Here is a 22,741-nt window from a genome sequence, read left to right on the forward strand (position 1 = left end):
CTGTTTTTAGTTGTGTGTTTTTTTGGCTCATTATCCTGTTGCAAGACCCATGACCTACGACTGAGACCAAGCTTTCTGACACTGGGCAGCACATTTCTCTCTAGAATACCTTGATAGTCATGAGATTTCATTGTACCTGCACAGATTCCAGACACCCTGTACCAGATGCAGCAAAGCAGCCCCAGAACATAACAGAACCTCCTCCATGTTCCACAGTAGGGACAGTGTTCTTTTCTTCATATGCTTCATTTCTGCATCTGTGAACATAGAGCTGATGTGCCAAAAAGTTCCAGTTTTGTCTCGTCTGTCCATAGGACATTCTCCCAGAAGCTTTGTGGCTTGTCAACATGCAGTTTGGTAAATTCCAGTCTGTTTTTTTTATGATTTGTTTTCAACAATGGTGTCCTGCTTGGTCGTCTCCCATGAAGTCCACTTTGGATCAAACAATGACGGATGGTGTGATCTGACACTGATGTACCTTGACCTTGGAGTTCACCTTTAATGTCTTTAGAGGTCGTTCTGGGCTCTTTTGTAAACATTCGTATTATCTGTCTCTTCCATTTGTCATCAATTTTCCTCCTGTGGCCACGTCCAGGGAGGTTGGCTACAGTCCCATGGATCTTACATTTCTGAATAATATGTACAACTGTAGTCACAGGAACATCAAGCTGCTTGGAGATGGTCTTCTAGCCTTTACCTTTAACATGCTGGTCTATAATTTTCTTTCTAATCTCCTGAGACAACTCTCTCCTTGGCTTCCTCTGGTCCATGTTTAGTGTGGTTCACACCATGTCACCAAACAGCACAGTGACTACTGTAACCCTATAAATAGGCCGACTGACTGATTACAAGTTTGTAGACACCTGTGATGCTAATTAGAGGACACACCTTGATTGAACATGTCTCTATGGTCACATTATTTTCAGTCTTTTCTAGGGGTCCCATCATTTTTGTCCAGGCCTGTTTCATGAGTTTATTTTTTAAAATAATTCTGTTGAACCACGGTTCAAAAGCAATGTCTGATTTTCATTGGTTAATTTTCATAGAATTTTTATTTATTATTACTTTTGTCAGATTCAAATAATTTCTGTGACCATTGTGGGTTTTTCTTTCATTAACTGAGGGATACCAACAATTTTGTCCACGTGTAAATATCAGTAAAACTTCTAATACTCTCTTTAAGAACATTCACATAAAAATCAACCAAAATCCAGCGAAATTCACTGGATTTTGTTTTTTTTTTTTTTAAATGTTCTTAAGAAACATTTTTAACATTTCTTTTTCTCCACCAAAAAATGTTTAAAAATTTCCATATGTTCAAACTTTAAAGTGGGTCAATTCTGACCCGCAGGACGACACGAGGGTTAAAAGTCTGCAGTACACATTTCCTCCATGCTTTGGTTTGCACACACACACCAAATACCTGCAGTCCACAGACGTGCACCCACACTTCTGCAGACAACATTGTGAATAATTGAAGTGAGAACAGGGAGCTCTTTTCCTATTATGCAGAATTAAAGCTGGGAGAGAGCGCTGTATCTCCCAGTACAAAACACCTCAACTTTCCCCGTCTACAGCCAACATGAAACAAACAAACAGCAGCAGGGAGGAGGTGTGGGGGGCTTCCTTCATTTGATGCTGATGGAGAGAAAAGAATGCAGGTAGGTGATAAGAGAGGAGAGGAGGAGGGATGCCAACAACGTTCCAGCTCTGCTCCAGAGGAGGGAAGAGAGGGAGGAACAGGATGGAGAGCAGCGAGCGGCGGTGTGTGGGAACAACAGGGTCTATTTCAGTCAAACAGCCATTTCAAAAGGCTCTCATGGCAGAAGGGAAAGAGAAACAACAGTCTAAACAGGTGCATGTGTGGCGCTTTGCCTTCTGAATGACTCAAAGCTGCATCAGGAGCAGAGAGTGATGAAATTCTAAAGCTATTTCCTTTTTAGAATTTCTAAAATAGCAGCGTTAATTTGTTTCTTCAGCGGATGTCAGAGTGTGAAAGAGGTTTTTGGACAGTGCCTCTTCTTCTGATTCTCCACCCTGAATGTTCCGTTGAGGCCGTAAATAGTCTGTAGATGTGTGCACGTGGAGGAACGTGACCACAGCAGAAGCTTTATCATTCATTCTGACTAACCTGCATCCTGATAGAGGAACCGGTCTGAACACTTTTACTACTTGGCTCTTATTTAACTGAAGAAGTGCTGCTGTAAAGCTGACCTTAACCCCCAGAGGATGCACACAATAAACCTGTCCCTCAGTGAAGCACATTAAGACCCCATCAGAGCACGCAGTGGCTGGTGTTACCTGAGCAGGTGGTGAAAAAAGCGGCGGGCGTATTTGCTGATTGGCTCCCTGTACTCCAGTAGCAGGGTATCAGAGAGAGGGGCAGAAGGAGCATAAAACACCCCCAGAGCTGCCTCTAGCTGGGCTACAGAGACACACACAGACAGATTAATAAACACAAACAGCATTCACAAGGTTTAGTAGACGCCAAGCATATTTACTGTCTTCATCTGGAAAGAAAATGCAGTTAGTACGCGTAAATCTGTTGCTTCTTTGCATATTAGTGAGCTATATGTTATATATTTTGTTCTCTAGAAACAAACGGTTTAACCCTCATGTCGTCCTACGTTTTAAAGTTTGAAAATGTGGGAAAAAAAAAAATTTCACAGTGAAACTTCTGATGTCCACATTTTCAACATTTTTGGGAAATCTTTGAACATTTTTTGGTGGAAAAAAAGAAATGTTAAAAATGTTTCTTAAGAATATTCAGAAAATTTTTTGTGAATTTTCTTAAAGAAAATATTAGAAGTTTTACTGATATATATAGAATCACTTTAGATATTTTTAGGATTTTTTTGGAAGATTTTTACTCATTTTCTGAAAATATTTACAAGAATTTTCTTGCCAAATTTGGATGATTTAAAAAAAAATGTTAAGGGAAACTTTTAAGGAAAAATTTGAATTTTCCTCCTGAAGGTTTTGCAAATTTTTATGAATTTGGGTAATTTTTTGCTGAATTTTTGGATTTTGTTCAGACAAGGAAACAACATTTTTTGGTGCCTGTAAATGAGGACAACAGGAGGGTTAATCCACAAAGCAAAATAAAAGCGTAATAAAATCCTAACTGCAACCAACAGGTTGGGCTAAAAAAAACTACCCTTAAAGTTGATTTGACTCATGAATTGTGAACAGCTAATGTTTTAATTAGGTTATATAATATGTTCCTGTAATAAACATGACAGTAAAGCCAGAACTGGGACCCACCCTCTCTCTCTGCGGTGAGCTCCAGCCTCAGCAGGTGGTTGGTGATGGAGCTCAGGCCTCGGAAGCTCTCCTCCCCCCTGGTGCTCCAGTCCATGGCCTCCAGGATGCCCAGAGCCTCCCCGACCTGCCCACAGCGGAGCCTCTGCTGCAGCAGCTCCAGAGGACCCATCAGGCCTCCAGAAAGAGCTCCTAAAGCACACAGCAAGAGTTCAGCATTAAATGAAACAAGAAGACAGGTTAATAAATAATTGTTACACACAGTAATAATCTCTATGGTTGGATAAAATGATCTAATGTTTACCGTTTATGAGATCTTTGTCAGCACAATTAATTCACTTAATTACTAAAAATAAGAGCTTTATCTACACGGTAAAAAATGAAAGTCACAGTTTTGAATTAGAATTTTTGAACATTTTTTTTATCAGTTTTGTTAAATCACAGACAATGCCCAGTAAAATCACAGATAAATATTAATTTACATGTCAATCATAATAAACAGCCAAAACCAGTAAATAATGGAAACATGGAAACCTCAATAAACAGGAGTTCATTATTTTACAACATTTGACCATAAAATTATACAATATTTCCTAGCATTATTTTACTGATATTTGCTGTTATTTGAAACAAAAAAAAATCATTTCTGTCATTCCTTTTACATGTTTATTTTTGTGTTTTTTTTAAAAGTGTAACATTAGATTTTTAAAATTATCTTTTGACCATTATCTTTCGATTATTGTTCTGAAAAAAACTGAACACAGCAGAAAAAGGAGAACTTTATCATGTCTGTCAACAAAACGAGGAACTAAAAGACGCTCTGAGATGCAAATTTAATCCAATTTCAAAACAAATCTTGCAGAAATATTTCAGGGTTTGTCCATCCAAGTCAGAACTGATCAGAATTATCTGTAAAGTTGTTTCTTTTAATACAATTTATACTATTTTGAAGTGTTTTACTGAACTTATTTTATTTTAAAACCTTTGTTGTACATGTTGTACAGAGGTAAAGGTGTGGATAACAGCAGTAATATGATTGTCCACCAAACCTGCGCCTGCAACACTTTTCTTCATATATGCTAAAAAGGCTTTAATGCAGCAGACGCTTCACTGAGCAGAATAACCTGCAGCTCTGACTGAAGTTCAGAGTGTCAGTGGATCAGTTTAAACTCCGAGACAGCACTAGATTACTTAGACTGGCATTGACTTGTCAATCAATTAGCCGGGAAGTTCAATCCTCGGTGTGTGCTTTGTGTGTCGCTATCTGAGTGTAAATGCAGAATAAATACAGCCTCTCCTCACCTCCATCTATTTACATACACTGGGAAACACTGAGCAGACTGTGTTTTCTTATCTCCAGGTAATTTGCCTAAATATTATTCAGTATATGTAGTTTAGTGTATTCTGTGATCTAACTGTGCCAGAGGTCATCTGAGCAGCTATCACTGATTATTCCTTCTGACCAGAGGTGACTGATGGTGCTTTTGTTTGTGTGTTCATGTGAGTAGACCAGGATGCTGAATAATGGAAGGTTTTGTGGCCTTCCTGGCAGCAGAGGTGTCTTGTTCTGGGAGTAAAAGGGCAAAGGAGCACGAGTGTTTGTGGATGTACAGAGGGCACATACGGGAAGTGAAGGTGTTGGATGCCAAGGGTAATTATGGTCCATTGTGCCTTAATCACTAAGATGCACTCAACAGTAAATGCAGGAATCTCTGACGTGTTTTTAGGAAGGGCTGATAGGTGGATATCTGCTAAACTCAAACTGCTGCTAGCCGGAAATGAGTTTAGACCAAAACTGATCTCACTGAAGGTTTACTTGGCTGTAAATTCAGCCTTTAAAAACACTATATACATATATATATATATATATATATATATATATATATATATATATATATATATATATATATATATATATATATATATATATATATATATATATATATATATACATATACATATACATATACATATATATATATATATATATATATATATATATATATACATATACATATACATATACATATATATATATATATATATATATATATATATATATATATCACATCAGTCATTAAAATGCCGAGTTCTGATGAGGAATGTAGTGCAATATTTTTGGGTATGATGCTCTAAAAGTAAAAGATGATATAATTATAGCAAATACTATGAGAATGAAGACCAGAGCTAAAAGGTGTATAAAATACAGAATGATGAAGGTTCTAATAATGACTGATGCTTTGATGCTATGGTGTGTGAGCATCTGTGGAGGACACACACACACACACACACACACACACACACACACACACACACACACACACACACACACACACACACACACACACACACACACACACACACACACACACACACACACACACACACACACACACACACACACACACACACACACACAGCTGGAAGATGGTAAAGTAAAACGTGTGTTGTTGGTGTGAAGACAGATCTCGTGCTTTTTAGAAAATGACATGCGAAGTACTCAAAACATAACGGTCTAAAATTAAAGCAAAATAACTTTGAACATGTTTTAGAATAATATGCATGAAATGTATCAAAGTTTATTTCTAAAGTCCTTTACAATAGCCCGAAGGGTGAATCAAACCTGTGTCTCTGACACAGTTCTGTTTATGAGTCGCACCCTCAACCAGTTGAGCTACCTGGGCACCTTCTTTCACATTTTGGACCACATACTACACTATGACGTTTTAATGACATTTTGGACGACATACTAAACTATGATGTTTTAATGACATTTTGGATGACGTACTAAACTGACCAACAGAAATGACCAACTCTCACAGCATAATGACGAAGCACAGCTCAGTATCTCTGGGTTTTCTTGGGGTTAATCACTGCTAAGAACTAGTCCTGGGTTTCTGTTGACAATAAATCCTGCTGCCTCTGAATGCTGATTTCTCCTGGTGACATTTTTTGAAGGTCTTTAACATTTGAACACAGTTAAGTCTTAGACTCCAGCCCTTGATTTGTCATTTAGATTCCACTTCATCAGAAACCTTGTTAACCAGCCTTCATGTGGAAGCTACCTGGACACATGCTACCACCTGAAGACTGCTGCAGAATAATCACACCCTCCCATGGCAACTCCTTAATGGCTGCGGCCTCCCCCAGCAGGACAATACACCCCATTACAGGGCAAAAATCTACTCAGGAGCGGCTCAAGGAACATGATAAAGAGCCCAAAAGTGTTGAGTTGGCCCCCACATTCCCCAGATCTCAATCCGATCAGGCGTCTCTGAGATGTGCTGCAACAAGCCCGACCCACGGAGCTAATCTCATGTCCAGTCCCTGATCAGGTAGGAGCTTCTCTGCCTGCAGGTGGTTGTAAAGTTGTGGCTCATGAGTGTATATTTATTCTTTAGTGACACGGCTGAGCCTGAGTGAAATGTGGACATCGCTGGTGGCTCAGCACTGCACAGAGTAGCGATCATCCTTCAGCAGGCAGAGTCACCACCGACTCCTGGCTAATTAATGGAGGAAGTTGTCTGTATATCTGTGTGTGTGTGTGTGTGTGTGTGTGTGTGTGTGTGTGTGTAGAGGAGGTGGTGTGGTACGAGCAATTAAAATGACAAGCTGGCAATTAGCAAACCCCCAAATCCCCTAAAGAGTGGCTAATGTGGCTAATACATCAGCAGAGTGGCTCCATGTTATGTTTTGGGTTCTGGATGTGTGTCACTGCGTAGGAGTCTCTGAGTTGGGCGTCGATGCTAAGCTAACGCCGAGCAGAGACAATGGATCATTGAGGCGTCAAGGACAAGTCGGTCCTCTCCACACCTGTCTACACTGACCTATTTGATCAGCTCAGCGTCAGACACAAAACAGCAGCGAGCAGGACGGGATCAGAGAGAACAAACAGAACGAGGACACAGTGGGAATCGCCACGGCAGAGAGGAAGATAATCAGGACTAAAACCAGCAATACATTATGATAAAATGTTAAATAAAAGAACATCTGTAGAAGGAGAAGGACTGTAAATTATTTTATATTTAGAGGCCTGGGAGTTGGTTTATTTGAATTATAGGGGACATAAGGGGGAGATTTAGAATGGAATAGAAAACCTTAAAGGTAGAGCAAACAGTCTCTATTTATAAATATACAATATAAATGTCACAAACGGTAAATATCTTAAAAAATACATGAGAATTGTAAAGAAAAATAATATATTGCACTGTAAAAAAGTGTGTTGAACACTGGTATGATTGTATTGCACAGGGTGAGTGCATATGAGGTAGTATACATAATATAGAATGAATATTGAGGAAGTATACATACTATAGAGAGAATATTGAGGTAGTATAGAGCAACAGCAGCAGAGACAGGGATGTATATCTGCACATTTGGGAAAATTTGGGGCGTTTAACACAATTTCTTACATTTTGGTTAATTTTTATGCAACAAAATGTACCTTTTATGATGGAACTGTCTCTATTTATGTAAAAGAAAACTCAAAATTCAGGCAACAGGTGATGATTCAAAGTCTAACAGACTATAATCCAGAAATGTTCAGACATTCTGTGTTACTACACATTTAAAACAATGATTCACTGAATAATACTGGTTTAATGAAAAGCACCAGGATCTGAACGGTCACAGATCTGTTTAAAAACTAGGATAAAATGTGCATATATTCAGCCATTTCCTCCAGGAGTTCTTCCATAATGTTGCTTTGGGTTGTATTCATGAAAACAGGAGAAAATAGTTGAGTAACAAATGAGGAAAGAAAGAAGTGGAATGAGAGGTACGAAGCCCCGCTCCTCTCTGAGCTCACCTGTCCAAAGGTACAGATAATGGATGACACTGGCATCCCATATCAAACGCTAGGGGGTTTCCAAGGTGACCATCTGAGCTGCTGTTCAGACAGACAACGCTAAACGTGTACCATGACTAGTCAGTTAAATGACCAATTATGCAGCAGATGGATTGATGTTACCTGAATGACGTCACGTTTGTTCATGTTTTAAAGCACCAGCTTTGGGTTCTCTGTATTTATTCTCCTCTAGCTGTAAACCCAGTTACATAATTATCCCTAAAACATCAGTAATATTTCACTGCACCCCAGCGCTGAAGAAAAAGGCTATTTTCCCTGCGAGTCGTGCAGCCGCCCCCCCGGTCCGCCCTCCACAGCCGGCTCCGGTGCAGCTCCAACGTGTCCAGATGAGATAACTGGGTGCAGCAGGGGGGTGAGGGTGGGGAGAGCTGCCTCCTATGGAAAAGAGAAACCTGGAGCCTGGCCAAGCCTTTCTTCCTCACCGCCTCCTGACTCACTCCTTCTGTCATGTAGCGGGCCTTATGAACAAGTCAATACAGAGAAGGAGCAAACAAACAAACGACTTGGAGAGAGAGTGTGTGGTGTGTGTGTGTGTGTGTGCATAGAAGCACAGAAATAGAAGAATACACACACGTGTGTGGGGGGGGAAGAATTATCATGGAGAAAAGACATGCAGTGACTTTCTTCATCAAAACCTTGGCAGGCGATCAGAGGAAGGAAAGCTATTGTTGGAAGACACCCTCCCCTTTCACTGTGCACACAGGCAGCCCAACACACACACACACACACACACACACACACACACACACACACACACACACACACACACACACACACACACACACACACACACACCTTCCTCCCTCCACCCCCTCACTCCTGCTTACAAACTTCAGCAGAGTTGCGTGCCGCTGTCACATCTTCTTTCCAAAGTCACAATTAAAGATGCTGAGTGTGTGCACGTGTGAGCGTGCACGACACTGAGGGTGAGGTGGCTGCTTGGGAAAAATTTTGATTGGCAAACTTTATCTGGGGGCCCCGAGGGACCGCGCAGCCACTGTAAACGATTTATCGGAAAAATACATCCCAGAATGCACCTGGGGGGCTCGTGCCCCGGGGCGATTATTGAATGACCTCTGAGAGCGTGACTCCTGCTAACCTTCCTGCCCGTCAACAAATTAACTTCCCTCAGCAGTGAGGAGGTACCAGGACGACCCGTCAGTTCAGAGTCAAACCCAGAACACAGGAGGAGGAGGAGGAGGAGGAGGAGGAGGAGGAGGAGGAGGAGGAGGAGGACCTGGACGTTATTCTCTACACACAAACATGGAAAGGTTGGTTTGGATTTGGGGGGACATGGTAAGCAGGTAAACTCTGAGCTTCAAACACTTCATTCCCTGCATTAGGTTCATTTCTATGCACCATTCTGTAGCTTCTATTGTGGAACTGTCTCTATTTATGTAAAGGAAAACTCAGGTGATAATTCAGAGCATCATGGAGAATAAATACTGCAGGAAGGTTCAGGCATTCTGCATTTATTCTCCTGTAGAACAACTTCTCATTTAACATCATCCCTCCAGAGTCAGCTCGTGTAGACATGATGCTGACCTCCTTTAGTCTGGAAAAGCAACTTCTCTAAATCCTTCCCGACATAACAAATCCATAGTAATGTTTAAACCTCTGCATTTATCATCACATTAACTGAACAGTACAGGTTACTAGTGAAGACAATATCTTAGAACAAGAAATAGAATGAAGCATATCAGAACAAACAGGATCAATATTTTAGAGTAATTCCCCAGTTTTATACATAGTTTAAGTGTATTCCTAAATGAGCCTTTCCAAATAAAGAGATCAGTTGCATAATGTTGAAATATGATGACAAATATTTGCATCCTGCTGATCAGAAGTGACGATTTCCTGATTTTTTTCTGAATAATGTGGCTGCAAATTGAGTATCTTGGATTTAATGAGCTGGTTGGGCAAAGCTGAGGACATCATTTTGGCATTTTTAAACTTATTTTGGGATATTTCTTTTAAACTGAACATTAATAAAAGAAAAGTAAAGTCTAATCAGTGAAGGATATAGTTGTTGGTTGCATCTCTGATTTCGATGTGAGGATTCTGTTGTAATGTTTCTTTATTCTACCAGTGCAGTCATCTGTTTTTGCAGTGAAACTTACCTAGTCTGAATCTCAGGGCAGCCAGCGGTCCCCCGTGGAAGGCCAGCATCAGCATATCTGCCCCGTCTGGGCCTCCGTCCAGACTGCTGCCCCACTGCAGCCCCTCCAGGCATCCAGAGCAGCGCAGGTGCTGAGCTAGCCTCAGCGTGGCAGATGAAGCCACCTCCTCGGCTACCAGTACCACGCTAACAGGTGCCAAGCCCACATCAAAGCACATCAGCTCCTCCTGCCCCCCTCCCACCACCACAACAGCCCCAGCAGGGTGCCAGGCGAGGAGGGTGGGCGGCACGGGGCAGAAGGCCAGCAGAGAGACGCCCCGGCGCTGATCGTAAAGCACCAAGGAGGAGTCGCTCAAGCCCAGGAGGAGTGAGGTCTCTGAGGGGTGGCGGGAGCAGGAGATGGGGTGGGACGGGAGAGGGATGCGGGTGACAGACAGACGGTGCAGACGTCCTCGTGAACATTCGTACGTGCAGGAATCAGCCCAGGAACCTTCCCTGGATCCCGGAGGTCCTGCAGGTACTTCTACTGTCTGTACCTGGTAGGGCTGAAGAAGGCTGAAGATGCAGTCCAGAGGGTTGGAGTCAGTCCGGACAGAGCTGAGGACCTGATGGAGTAAAGAAGAAAAGACTAGTTAGTCCTCCTGATGCACACCAGGACCTGGTCCCATGAATCCACAAGACATGAAGAGTTTCTCTCATAAGGGGAGCAGAAGATTCAAATCGAGGATGTTTAGAGCGATGTGTTGAGCTTTGTAAAGCTCTTAAACAGCTTTTTTAATTTCTACATTAATGTCAGGCTAGTCAAGACAATCAGGAATGGCAGTCAGTTCACCGTGGTTCAGACTAAAGATCTTCATATACAGTCATGGAAGATCATCCAACATCGCTCCACGGATGGCTGCTTGGTGCATCGGTGATCAACGTTTGTCTGGTTTTGTTAAGTGAATAATTAGCCCATTACTGGACAACATGAATGAATCTATTACGGTTTTTAACACATAAAGTTTAACAGATTTGTAACATTTGCTCCTTATTTGTCCTGTAACACTTTCTCTCTTTTCAAATATTTTCATTCTATTTTTTTTTATTCTGTACATGATCTGTACAGATTCTGGGTCTGATGAAACATGGTGCAGATATTCATGTTCTGTAGAAGAAGAGAAGCTTAATGATTTGTCTGATCTCTTTGATTAGTTTCTGTAGCACCCCCATGATGAGGACATGATGTGTTTTTCAGTATAACCTCTCAACACCAACTGAATGATTGCCATGAACTACAGTAGAAATTGTAAACCTTAGCTGATCCCACTGGTCACTTCAAGATTTCCGTTTATTCTATCCTTTGAATAAATACTTAGAAAACAAACATTGTCTTCCTCAGCATTCCTTCATGTCTAATGTAAAACATGTTGAGAAACTTTAAGGTTACTGTGAACTTCCTTTTGTGAAACTGGAACATTTCTTTCACTCTAAGTAGCAGCAGGTTTCTGGTTCATTCTTTCCCTCAAAAACAACAAAAAAACTCCCAACTGAATGTCGTATGACAACCGATGAGACAGAAATTTATCCTGATTCTAAAATCTGCTGGAAATTGGGCTAAAAATCTGGATTGATTCATAAATGTTCTCTTTCTGGTTTTAAATTGGAGTTTTTATGAATGAAGTCTGGTTTGATGAAAATTATTGACTATTGACTGCTTTTCCCTAAAAAGTTTCCATTCATGAATAAAAATCTGCTGGAGGCAACCAAAGGGAAGCTAAAACTGTGGATTTATTCCGTGTCTGGGTTTAAATCTGAGCTTTTTCAAACGGAGTTTGGTTTGATGAAGGTTCATTTTAGGGATAGAACCAACAACTATTGCCACTGTTGGATAATCAATTAGTTTTTGATCAAAACATGGTGAAAAGTGTCCCTAAGCTTGGATGAAGTCCACTGACAGCTGGGTTTGTTTTGACTGTTCTGTTGTCGCGTCTGTTGAATCCATCTTTGGTTATCTAGTGACTAAATCTGCATTTTGATACCGATGTGTTCAGAGAGTGGATTCAGTCACTAAACACTGCATAATCATCACTAACTGGACTTTTTAACGTGCTCTTCTTCTTCTACGTAGGAACTAACAGATGGAGACTTTTTCAGTACTGGTAATGAATGAACCAGTTTAGAATAAAAGAAGGACGAGGAATCAGACCAAGACAGAGACAGAGACATTAGTCCTACCATGGCAGCAGCCCTGAAGCCCTGGAGATGGAAGAAATAGAGACTTCCACACTGCTCATAAACACCCGGCTGTCAATCAATTCAGCTAATGATAAGAGCTCCGTTTTAACTCAAGGTCAACAGCATGTTCTCCCTGAGCATGCCCCGGCTTGGCACCGCCGATAAACAGCCTCCTCTGTTTACCTGGAGCTCAATACCAGACACAGCAATGACAGGAAACATGCCTTTTCAGATCATATATGAAGAAATGCAGGGACTATTGGAGCAGTGGTCACATGTAGATGATTAGCTCCTCACCCACAGTGTTGGTGGATGTGGGAAGAAAGAAAAGGAGCAGCGACACTGAAGGAGATGGAACATGTCCCGGTGGTTCTATCAATAAACACCCACAGGAACCCAGAACAGTAGGTGGATGACAGCAGCCCAACACTTCCTCAGCCACGAACGGAGCTTTTTAGGAGGGATTTCACCTCACCAAAGCCTCCATCAGAGCCCTGCATTGACCGTGGCAGCTTTGGCTAAATGAGCCCATTTCTTTTCACCATGTAGACAGAAAGAGGGATCGGCTGCTTGCCTGTCTTCCTTTCCTTTTGCAAAGCTGCTCGGCCCAGTTTTTTGGCAGGCATTGCCAAAAAGGGACTTAGAGTGAGGAAGGCAGTTTTTTGGGGTTTTTTTTTGCCTGCCCATGGTCTACAGCAGGAGAGAAGCAGATGACTGTCCTCCTGAAAGCTTTTTTCCTCTCTAATCCCCCAGAGCTAGCTCCTGCTGCGCCCCGGGGGGTGCTGCTGCTGAGAATGTCTGTTTATTTGAGGCAAGAGGGGCTCGATTCATGTAAAAGGCGGCGTATCCTCGGGAGGGAGCAGTTCTACATTTCTGCAGGGACAAAGTGACACATGCATTAAAAACAACGAGCAGACGAAGGTCCATCCCACAGAACGCTGCCACAGGAAGACCCAGTCCGATGGCACAGACCCCGACCCTCCCAGCCAACACCTCATCCTTGCAGCTCTTCATCCCTTGCCCAGTTCGCTGCTGCCCGCTGTGCCAGCAGACGATCATGGAGGGGGATGAGGTGCCGCTGATTCAGCTCTGACAGGTGACCCTCAAAGAGAAGGAAGAGATGGACGACGTCAGCTGAAGTTCAGAGGAAACAAGCAAATGCTGCTGGAGTGGTGCAGAGTTCTGACACAAGAACGATGTGAGATGATGGAGAATAAACTCACGTTCACTGATATATCATGCCTTAGTCTGACTACAGATTGATATTCAGCCAGGCTTACAGTAGAAATCAGATAAATTTAACGATATTTGCTGAATGAATACGGGGGATTTCCCTGCTGACGGCTCAATGCTTCAGATAATAGGCCTCAGACATCAGCGTATTGATTTATGTGTAAATACAGTTACACAGCTGATTTATAGCTTGGCTGACATTTTATTAATCTATAGGGTTGTCCTTAATCACATAATCACTATTTCATGAAGACAGATCCGGCCAGCAGTAAATATAAAGCGTTTGTCATTCATTACACTCCTTCTAGGACATTTTTAAGTTCAGTTCAATGACCTATAAAGAATGAATTTGTCTTTGTCATTTATTTTAGATATTTCCAATGAATACTGACTATGTTAGGTCCAGTTACACTATTATAGCTTTAATATAGCATCGACCATAAGATCATGTCAGTCTGTGCATCATTTTAGAAATACTTCAGGCTAAATTGCATAAACTAGCATTTGATTATTAACTCCTACTTTTATTTTACTGTATTTTTTCTTTATTGTCTATTTATAAGGCGCTTTGCAATGGTACCTCTAAAAGGTGCTCCATAATTAAAGGACTTAATGATTAGGTTTAAGTCCAGACCTTTAATATTTAGCTTGTTTTTGGTCTTGAGACGACATGAGTGCCTTGAGCTCAGTTTGATGCTTCGCTAAGATGTACTTCTACAATTCTATAATTTCATGTATCAGATGCTTTTATCCAAAGAGACGTACGTCTGAGAGTAGAAACAACACCAGCAAGGATCTAGTGAGGAGAAAACTACCTGATAAGAGACATTTCCTGCCCTCATTTCCCTCAACATGCGTCCAATTTGGGTGCCATAGTTTAGAGATTTAATGCGGAAATCACCCAGAAAAACTGTATATTCTTATTGCCAGACATTTACAGCGTTGGCTTTTTGACTCTCGGTCATCTTTAAAGCCTCACTTTGCCACCTTTTTAAAAAAATTCTGTGTGGAGGCAGGAAAAACCCCCTGAAGGCAACACAGCTGATTAGGAGATTAAAGCCGACTAGATGTGCAGGGTTTTAGGGTTTGAATCTTTTGGAGAAATAAACTCTTAAACTGCAGACATTTGTGTTCCTGTAAATGGTTAAAATCTGACAAATGATGACAGAGTTTCCCTGCAGCTGACTGAGATCTCTGCATGCTCAGACACCGGTATGATTTCTGCAGAGCAATAAGCAGTTTGACCACTAAATATATGTACAAATATTAACAAAAAACACTTTAATTCTGAAGCTCTGTTTGTTTTTGAAGGAAATAGTTGCTACAACTTGGAAGCTCAAACAGCAGTCGGTCTTTAAAGAATTGCAAGTTTCATTACAGTAAAATACCCCGAAAAACAAAGCTGTGTTTGTCTGAGAACTGTGAAGGTACAGTATTCCCTCGTTCTGACAGCATAAAATAAAATGAACGATGAATAAGGTCAAGTGAGGAAGAGAGAGTGAAAGGACATAGAAAAAGACAGACGGAAAGAAAAGGACGCAGACAGACAGAAATATGCATGGAGGATGATAAGGAAGAGAGGAAATGGAAAAGAATAAAGAGACGGAGAGCAGAAGGAAAAGAAAGTGGAGAGAAAGATCCAAAGAGAGGGAGACAGACGGACGTAGAGGAGAGAGAGACCTCTAGTAAGTAGCTTTCTCCTGGTTATTGGTTTCAGTGACTGGTCAAAACTATTCTTCGCCATTCTTCTCCTCTCTCTCACCGGCACCTTTTCTCCCCCTCCGTGGCGTGAAAGATAAAGCGGACGGGCCCAACTGTGTGGCTGGCCCTTGTTCACAGCAGTGGCCTTTTGAAGCCAATTTTCCAGCTCACGGAGCAGAGAAAGACGGGGAGAGACGGATAGAGAGAGACGGAGGGACTGGAGGAGAGTGGAGGGGTGAGGAGGAGGTGAGGAGGAGGTGAGGGGGTTTCTGGGAGGGACTGGGGAAGTTTTAGAGATGCGAATTAGGGTTAGAGTTGGAGTACTGATGTGAGAAAATGCAGCGGCACAGCGGGATTACAAACCGGAATCTTCCTCACACCTTCGCTGTCAGAACTGCTACCACTAAACATAATAGCAGAGAGGAGGGAATATTATTCTGCTGTACAGAAGCAGTGTTTCTGCCTGATTCTCACAAAGCAGTGGCGCTCGGGGGTAATTCTGCACTTTGGATTCCACACATCCAAACTTTCATGGCCCAAATTATTCAAGAGGGCATATTTTTATGTTTTAGAAGCAAATTTAGCCGTTTTACGTGATTAACGTAGCTTCAAAAAGTCTCCTAATCACAGTGAGAGGAACAAATGGAGAGCAGATTACAGATTATTTCATATATTCCTGCTCTATTCTAGAGTCAATAATAATTAAAAGACACAAACGCAGATCAAAAAGCTACAGACAAACTGTTTGGAGACAGATAACAGGATAGTCATACGGCTTCAAGAAAAAACAACAGAAAAAAGTAAGAGACAGAAGAAATAAACATTCATCTGGTGCTTCCTTTTCATTAAGATTATTAAACACCAGGAAGCGGTTTGTGTTTGTGTTTGTTTGCTGGGTGGGGGAAGCATTAAAAATGTTAACCGGCTGCATAAAACCTAGTGCATGTTTGCTTCTCCCCCCTTTGGCTCCACTTATCAGCGTGAGGAGGGGAATTAAGACCACATAGGGAAAGAAATCAGACTTTTTTAAATGCCGAGAGACTGGCTAGAAAATTGGCTTAGTGCGGCAGATAGCGAACTGAACAAAAGGAACATATATATGAGCTTGAAGTGATTGAAGTAGCTGGCGTCGCCCGATGGGTGCCCAGCGTTTGATTCCCGCTACGGCTCTTACATAAACTGCTCGCTTAATTTCACACCGTGCATCTGAAAAATGACAACAAACGCTTTCATTAGAGCGCGATGCCGCAGCCCCACGAAGACTTTAATGTTGCTGAAGCGAGGAGGGAGGAGGGAGGAGGGAGGAAGGAGGAGAAGGAGGTGAGGGGGGACGGAGAGAATAAACTAGGTGAAGGAGTGTGATAAACGTGGAGAGCGTTCCAAAAACAAGGAGCAGAAAAAGCAGCAAACAGCATCTGCTTTGATTATTTCAATATTCATGTCCCCCCCACCTCCAATCCCTCCCTCATTCTCTGCTGCGGAATCTGTTTGCCGAGCAGGCGATTGGAAACGCTCATCCTTCCTCCCTCCTGCAGACTTCTCCTCTCTGCTGTGGAGAGGATTTTGCATACCGAGCTGCGAGGACTGGAGTTAAGCTCGGTTCGGTAATTTGGGATCTTTCATCTGCTTCGGGCAGCGGGCCAAGCCTACATTGACACAGAATCGGGTCATGGGTAGGGTTTCGCCAGAGGCCGTGAGGATATGAGAAGGGAAACGTAGGCGTTCTCCTTCATGCTGAACCACGGCTTAGCTCTGCTGCTTATTTCATATGGTGATGCATGGAGGTGCAACAGAGGTACCACCCTAGAGGTGACTAACACACCGTCCCCAATCCCATCCATGACAACACATCAGCAGCTTTGTTGCTTTCACACCGTGTGTCTGCTGAGTGTGTGTGCTCAGGAGAGTGTAAAAAAACAACACACAGCTGGAGAACAGGCATGTCTTACTGACTTTAAGGCTTCAAACTACACTTTATATAATTATACTGATTTAACTCAGCTGTCCTCACTAAATGTCCTCGTCAATAATGGAAAAAAAGCTAAATTATACATGTTCTATGCTAAAGATCATGCATATCTGTTAAATTCTGAGCTACTTAACCCTCGTGTCGTCCTGTGGGTCAAAATTGAGCTGTTGTAAAGTTTGAAAATGTAGAAAAAAAAATATTTTCACAGTTAAACTTCTGATGTCCACATTTTCAACATTTTTGGGAAATCTTTGAACATTTTTTGGTGGAAAAAAAGAAATATTAAAAATGTTTCTTAAGAACATTCACAAAAAAATCTACCAAAATCCAGCAAAATTTGCTGGATTTTGGTTGATTTTTTTGTGAACATTCTTAAAGAAAATATTAGAAGTTTTACTGATATATATGGAATCACTTTAGGTATTTTTAGGATTTTTTTGGAAGATTTTTACTCATTTTTTGAAAATATTTTCTTGCCAAATTTGGGCGATTTTTTAGAAATTTAACTTTTAACTGAAATTTTTCAGGAATTAATGGAATTTTCTTCCTGGGGGTTTTGCAAATTTTCAGAAATTTGGGGAATTTTTTGGCTGATTTTTTTTTATTTTTTTCAGACAAGGAATCTATATTTTTTGGTGCCTGTAAATGAGGACAACAGGAGGGTTAATGAGACAGAAAGTGCATCAAGCAGGTGAATGTTAAACTCAAGAAAAGAGAAAATCACTTCCATGATCACAGCAGGCACCACTTAAACAGCATCACTTATAGAATATGTTCTACTGTTAACTGGATCAGAGGTATATTCTTTAAAGTCCTACATTAGTCCACATAAATCTAAATTAAGGAAGAAGCTCTGCTCTCCGTTTGGAACGTGGTTTCTTGTCTTTTCTTTTATTATCCTGTTGATCACTTTCCAGATTATTAATTAGTTGTCAGAAAATGGTGAAAATCTGTGTTTCCCAGAGAAAAAAGAGTTTATTTTTTCTGCAGCCCAACAATATTCAGTTTCCTATTAGAGAGGAAGGCAAAGAACAGGAAATATTCAGTTTGAAGTGGCTGATGTCAGTTTTCATTATGAAACTCAAACTGATCAAGTAACTCTCTAATTAACTGATGATTAATTTATTAGTGGACAGTTAATGAACTTAGTCAGTGTGTTTAAATAATATAAAAGACAACAACTGAAGGTCCAGACACATGTTAGCTCTAGTGAACTAGTGAACTAGTTTGTGTATCTTCTCTTCCAGCAGCAGAATAAGCAGCTCTGGGCTTCAGATTCTGGGAGATCTCAGTGTTCCCAGGCCTGATGGGATACGTAGTCCCATCATGGGATCTCATGTGGAAGTGCTAGAGCTAATTTCAGAAGTCTAGAAGACACCTTAATCAGACGAAACAAGCACTCCAGTCTGAGCTCCTTCTGGACGCTCAGACACTTTGGGAAAAACTCGTTTTTTCTGCTGGACTCTAAAACCTCAGTCCCTAGAAGTCACTCCATACGTGAGGGTTAAAACTAATCACAGACCGAAGGGGAAACTGTGAGCTGTTCTCTGACTAAGCATCATGTTCACAATGATTGCCTGCTACTGTACCAAAGTCAGAGAAACCACCTGCCGTGTCCATCTGAGGTTCCATCTTATAGTCAGTCACCTGAGGGAAGATACCTGAACTACCCCACTCAGGGCAGAAAGCAGCCAGCATTCTCTGTAAACTGGTGGATTCACTAAGAACCTTTCATGTACTGGCGAGGATACAGACACAGCTCTGCTCCTTAGACAAGAACCGTCCGTCTGGTTGAAAAGACCACCTAATATTCCTGATGTTCCTGCAGGAACCACACAGGAATCCATGCAGTCTGAAGGAAATTAACCTTTTCCAAGTCAACAGATAGCATGTTGGACATTTTTTCTTGCCATTTGACAAACATATTTTTACCCAGCATGAGCTTGGATCTTTTCTCATCATTTTGGATCACTTCTTTGTCTTTGGGATAATTTTTGAATCATTTAGGACAAATTTCATGTCATTCTGGAAGAATTTTCTGTAATTATGGATCGTTTTCAAGTCATTCTGGATGGGTCAATATATAATTGTGGGACACTTTGTACCATAGTTGACATTTTAGTGATGTCCAGTCATTTTTTATTAGTAAGTGATTGTTTCCATAATAAATAATTATGTAATTTGTAAATACATGATCATAATGAACATAAAAACATTAGCTTTTTTTTCATTTTTAGTAAAAATGTATGCAGATATATCCCATGGACGTCAGACTGACCCAGGTGTCTTTATACAATGAGATTCATTCATGTGTGACGTCTTGCATTTATTGGCTGAACCTGTGTTGAATTATTTGAGTCATTTTTAAGGAAGTGAATATTTATGCAATCATGTTTTTTTTTACAATTTATATATTTCATTAATTGACATTACTTTGGAGAAATCTGTTTTCACTTTGATATAAAAGAGTCTTTTTTGGAAATTTGTGTTTTTTAAAAAAAGCCAAACTAAACTGTATATGATCCAATGTTGGAAAGCAAGAAAGCTTCCAATGGGGGTGAATATTTTCTTATATTCGCTGTATATTTATATATGAGGAGGTCCTCGGTTTACGACATCCTCAATTTACATCGTTTCGCCGTTACGTCGGAACTGGTTCAGTGGAACTAGTTGGTGAGTGGAGCAGATGAATACTGCATGTACAGTCGTCACGTGGCGCTATCAGACGGTTTTGTTTCCATTTACCACCACATTGGATTATTCTACATTCACTAACTTCATTATGGATCCCAGAGTCAGTCAGACTGACAGTTCACATTCTGGCCGGTATTTTCCTACTGAGTTATGTTTCAGTGTGAGCTAATGACTGTTTATTGTTACTGTAGCTGTACTAATATGTAAACTGATTGATATAGTGATGCACGGAACGGCTTTGTTTACATTTTCACTGGAGTTCCAACTTAAGAAAAATCGACTTAGTCACACCGTAGGAACTGAACTCTGACGTAAGTGGAGGACCTCCTGTAATATTTCTGTGTTTGTGCACCTTGAGGCCTTCAGCCGGGGAGCAGCTGAGCAGGACTAGGTTGTTTCTCTGTGTATTTGAAGGAGTCCAGGGCCACAGCTCCTCATCGGGTTCCTCCAGGTTCCACCAGCAGAGCACCACATCCTGGAGAAGGTTGAGACCAACACGTCTGTGGAGTCTCCGACCTTGTCCACCCACCTCCACGGACACCACCTGGACAGAAAAACACACAAAGAGGCCGATCACACACTGAGAAAGAGCAGGACAGAGTCCAGTTAGAAGACATCTTCCGAAGGAGACATTAGCATCTTAGTGATTCATCAATGTGGATTCACCTCTGAACACCTGAGGGCTCCGACACTCCCTCGTCTGATTCTCTCCTGTCCTTCCCCAATTCCTGTTTTTGTTGATGTGTGAGCTTTGTTTTCTATCCTCCATTATTAATGTCTGTGCGTTCTGTTCTGTCAGGCTTGTTGTTTTAGTGATGTGCATATTTTTGGGAAGGTTCGCCACGCTCTACGGGCCACAACAAAGAGATGCACAGTAATGAGCTCTCGTGGCGCTTGGGGGGGTACACGCTCGCACAGACACACACACACGCATGAGCACGTGCACGTATGTACACAGACACATGTGTACATACATGTAGAGATATAAAAGTGTGTTTCATGGGCTCACACACCCCGTTAAACAAACAGTGCTCTGCTCAGAAGCACTTTTAAAGCAGGTGAAATTGCAGGTCTTAAACTGTGACCCTGCCTTTCATGTACACCACAGCTCATTCCCTGCACACACACACACACACACACACACACACACACACACACACACACACACACACACACACACACACACACACACACACACACACACACACACACACACACATTCATACAGGATGCCTTTCACACACTCTTTATCTCCAGTCACACTCACTAACACAATGAACCAGAGTGGATGGCGAACATGCACACATTACCGCACACACTCCCACATCCATGACCTCCAGAAGAGCAGCAGATAGAGCAGGACAGAGGTGAAGGAGGGAAAAGAGAGAAGAATAAAGGGCGATAATGAAGAAAAGGCTGATTGTTTGGGTTTGGAAAGACGAGGTGGCGGCTGCTTTTCTGCACCGCAGCTTCAGGGAATAAAGGAATAAAACATGGTTGGATTAATAAATGAATGAATGAATGAAGAAAAAACAAAATGCACACAGAAGAAAGGAAAAAGAGGCAGAATAATTGGGATTTTTGTAATAGATCAATAAGAGGTTTGTAAAAAAATACAGAGGAAAGCAGCAGTCAGTTGTGACATCAAAATCCACCAAATAGGCATCAGGAATACTGGGACGTCTGCACAAATTAATTAATAATAAAAAAGAAACGGTCTCAAAGTCCAGGAACATGCAGAAATTAGTGCATCGACAAGCCGCCCTGTATGAGTAGATTTGAGATGCAGCGGTCCATGTCTGCCCTCGTCAGCCCTCGGGGGGGAAATTTGCTTTGGACACAGAATAAGGCTGAAAATGATGGAGGAACATTTGATGATAACGGGAACAAAGAGTCGCCCCAAACAGCTGAACGGGAGATCACTGACAGATTAGAAATGGAAAAGAAGGAAAAAAATCAGAAATCACTGGGTTAATAACAGCCTCTATCTCTACCCCTGGATACCCCCTCCATCCTACCCATCTCCCGCTCCTCTAGCTTCTTTTTTTTCTGCTGGCGTTTGCTGGTCAGCAATAATCAAAAACCACTTTCTGTGGGCCGGATTAGTTTAGCCCCCCTCAAAGCCCCCGACTCTCAGCTTAGCCCACTGGACCAGGGCGCTGCGTACGTGTGTGTGCATGTGTGTGTTTGTTGTGGGGGATGGGTCGTCGTGCGTGCACACATGCACACAGGCTGCAGGTTGCATGCATGCGCGTGCACGTGCATCGACAGGGCGTGCGGGGCGTACGCTGTGGAGTGGTGGCAGTGATGGGGGGGACGTCTTATCAGGACTGGGCTTCTGCAGACAGACACACGTCAGGAACGATTGCCTTCACGTGCACACACCCACACACACCTCAACAAAAGGGCCTGGCAGTAACGTGATAATGCCAGGGTTAGCGGTTAGCCAGCTAACGAAGGAGGACACAGTGGAGGTTTGTTTTGGCCGAACATAATCAAACCTTTTACTGACACCTACAAACACACCTCCAGATAACTCAGCTCACAGGAGATTAATAGACAGGAAGCAGAAAATCACAGAGTTAATAAGCAATCTGAGCATAAAGGCTGTAACACCAGGATGATTAAACTAAATTTACATGTCTTTAGATTCACAGATACAAGCAGGAGTTAAATAAAC

General features: G+C 41.7%; 1 protein-coding gene across 2 annotated transcripts in view; it reads right to left on the minus strand.

Moving 5' to 3' along the window:
• Positions 1-22,741, minus strand: part of wdpcp (WD repeat containing planar cell polarity effector) — a 123,632-nt gene that overhangs the window by 35,021 nt on the left and 65,870 nt on the right. For both annotated transcript variants that reach the window (XM_055018571.1, XM_055018570.1), the window contains 4 exons: positions 20,414-20,605; positions 10,249-10,852; positions 3,265-3,453; positions 2,302-2,425 (listed from right to left, as the gene is read on the minus strand). In XM_055018571.1, coding sequence (XP_054874546.1) covers positions 2,302-2,425; positions 3,265-3,453; positions 10,249-10,852; positions 20,414-20,605 — 1,109 coding nt within the window. The remainder of the gene's footprint in view (positions 1-2,301; positions 2,426-3,264; positions 3,454-10,248; positions 10,853-20,413; positions 20,606-22,741) is intronic.

This window comes from Amphiprion ocellaris, chromosome 16, assembly GCF_022539595.1.
Source record: "Amphiprion ocellaris isolate individual 3 ecotype Okinawa chromosome 16, ASM2253959v1, whole genome shotgun sequence".
Lineage (NCBI taxonomy): Eukaryota > Metazoa > Chordata > Actinopteri > Pomacentridae > Amphiprion > Amphiprion ocellaris.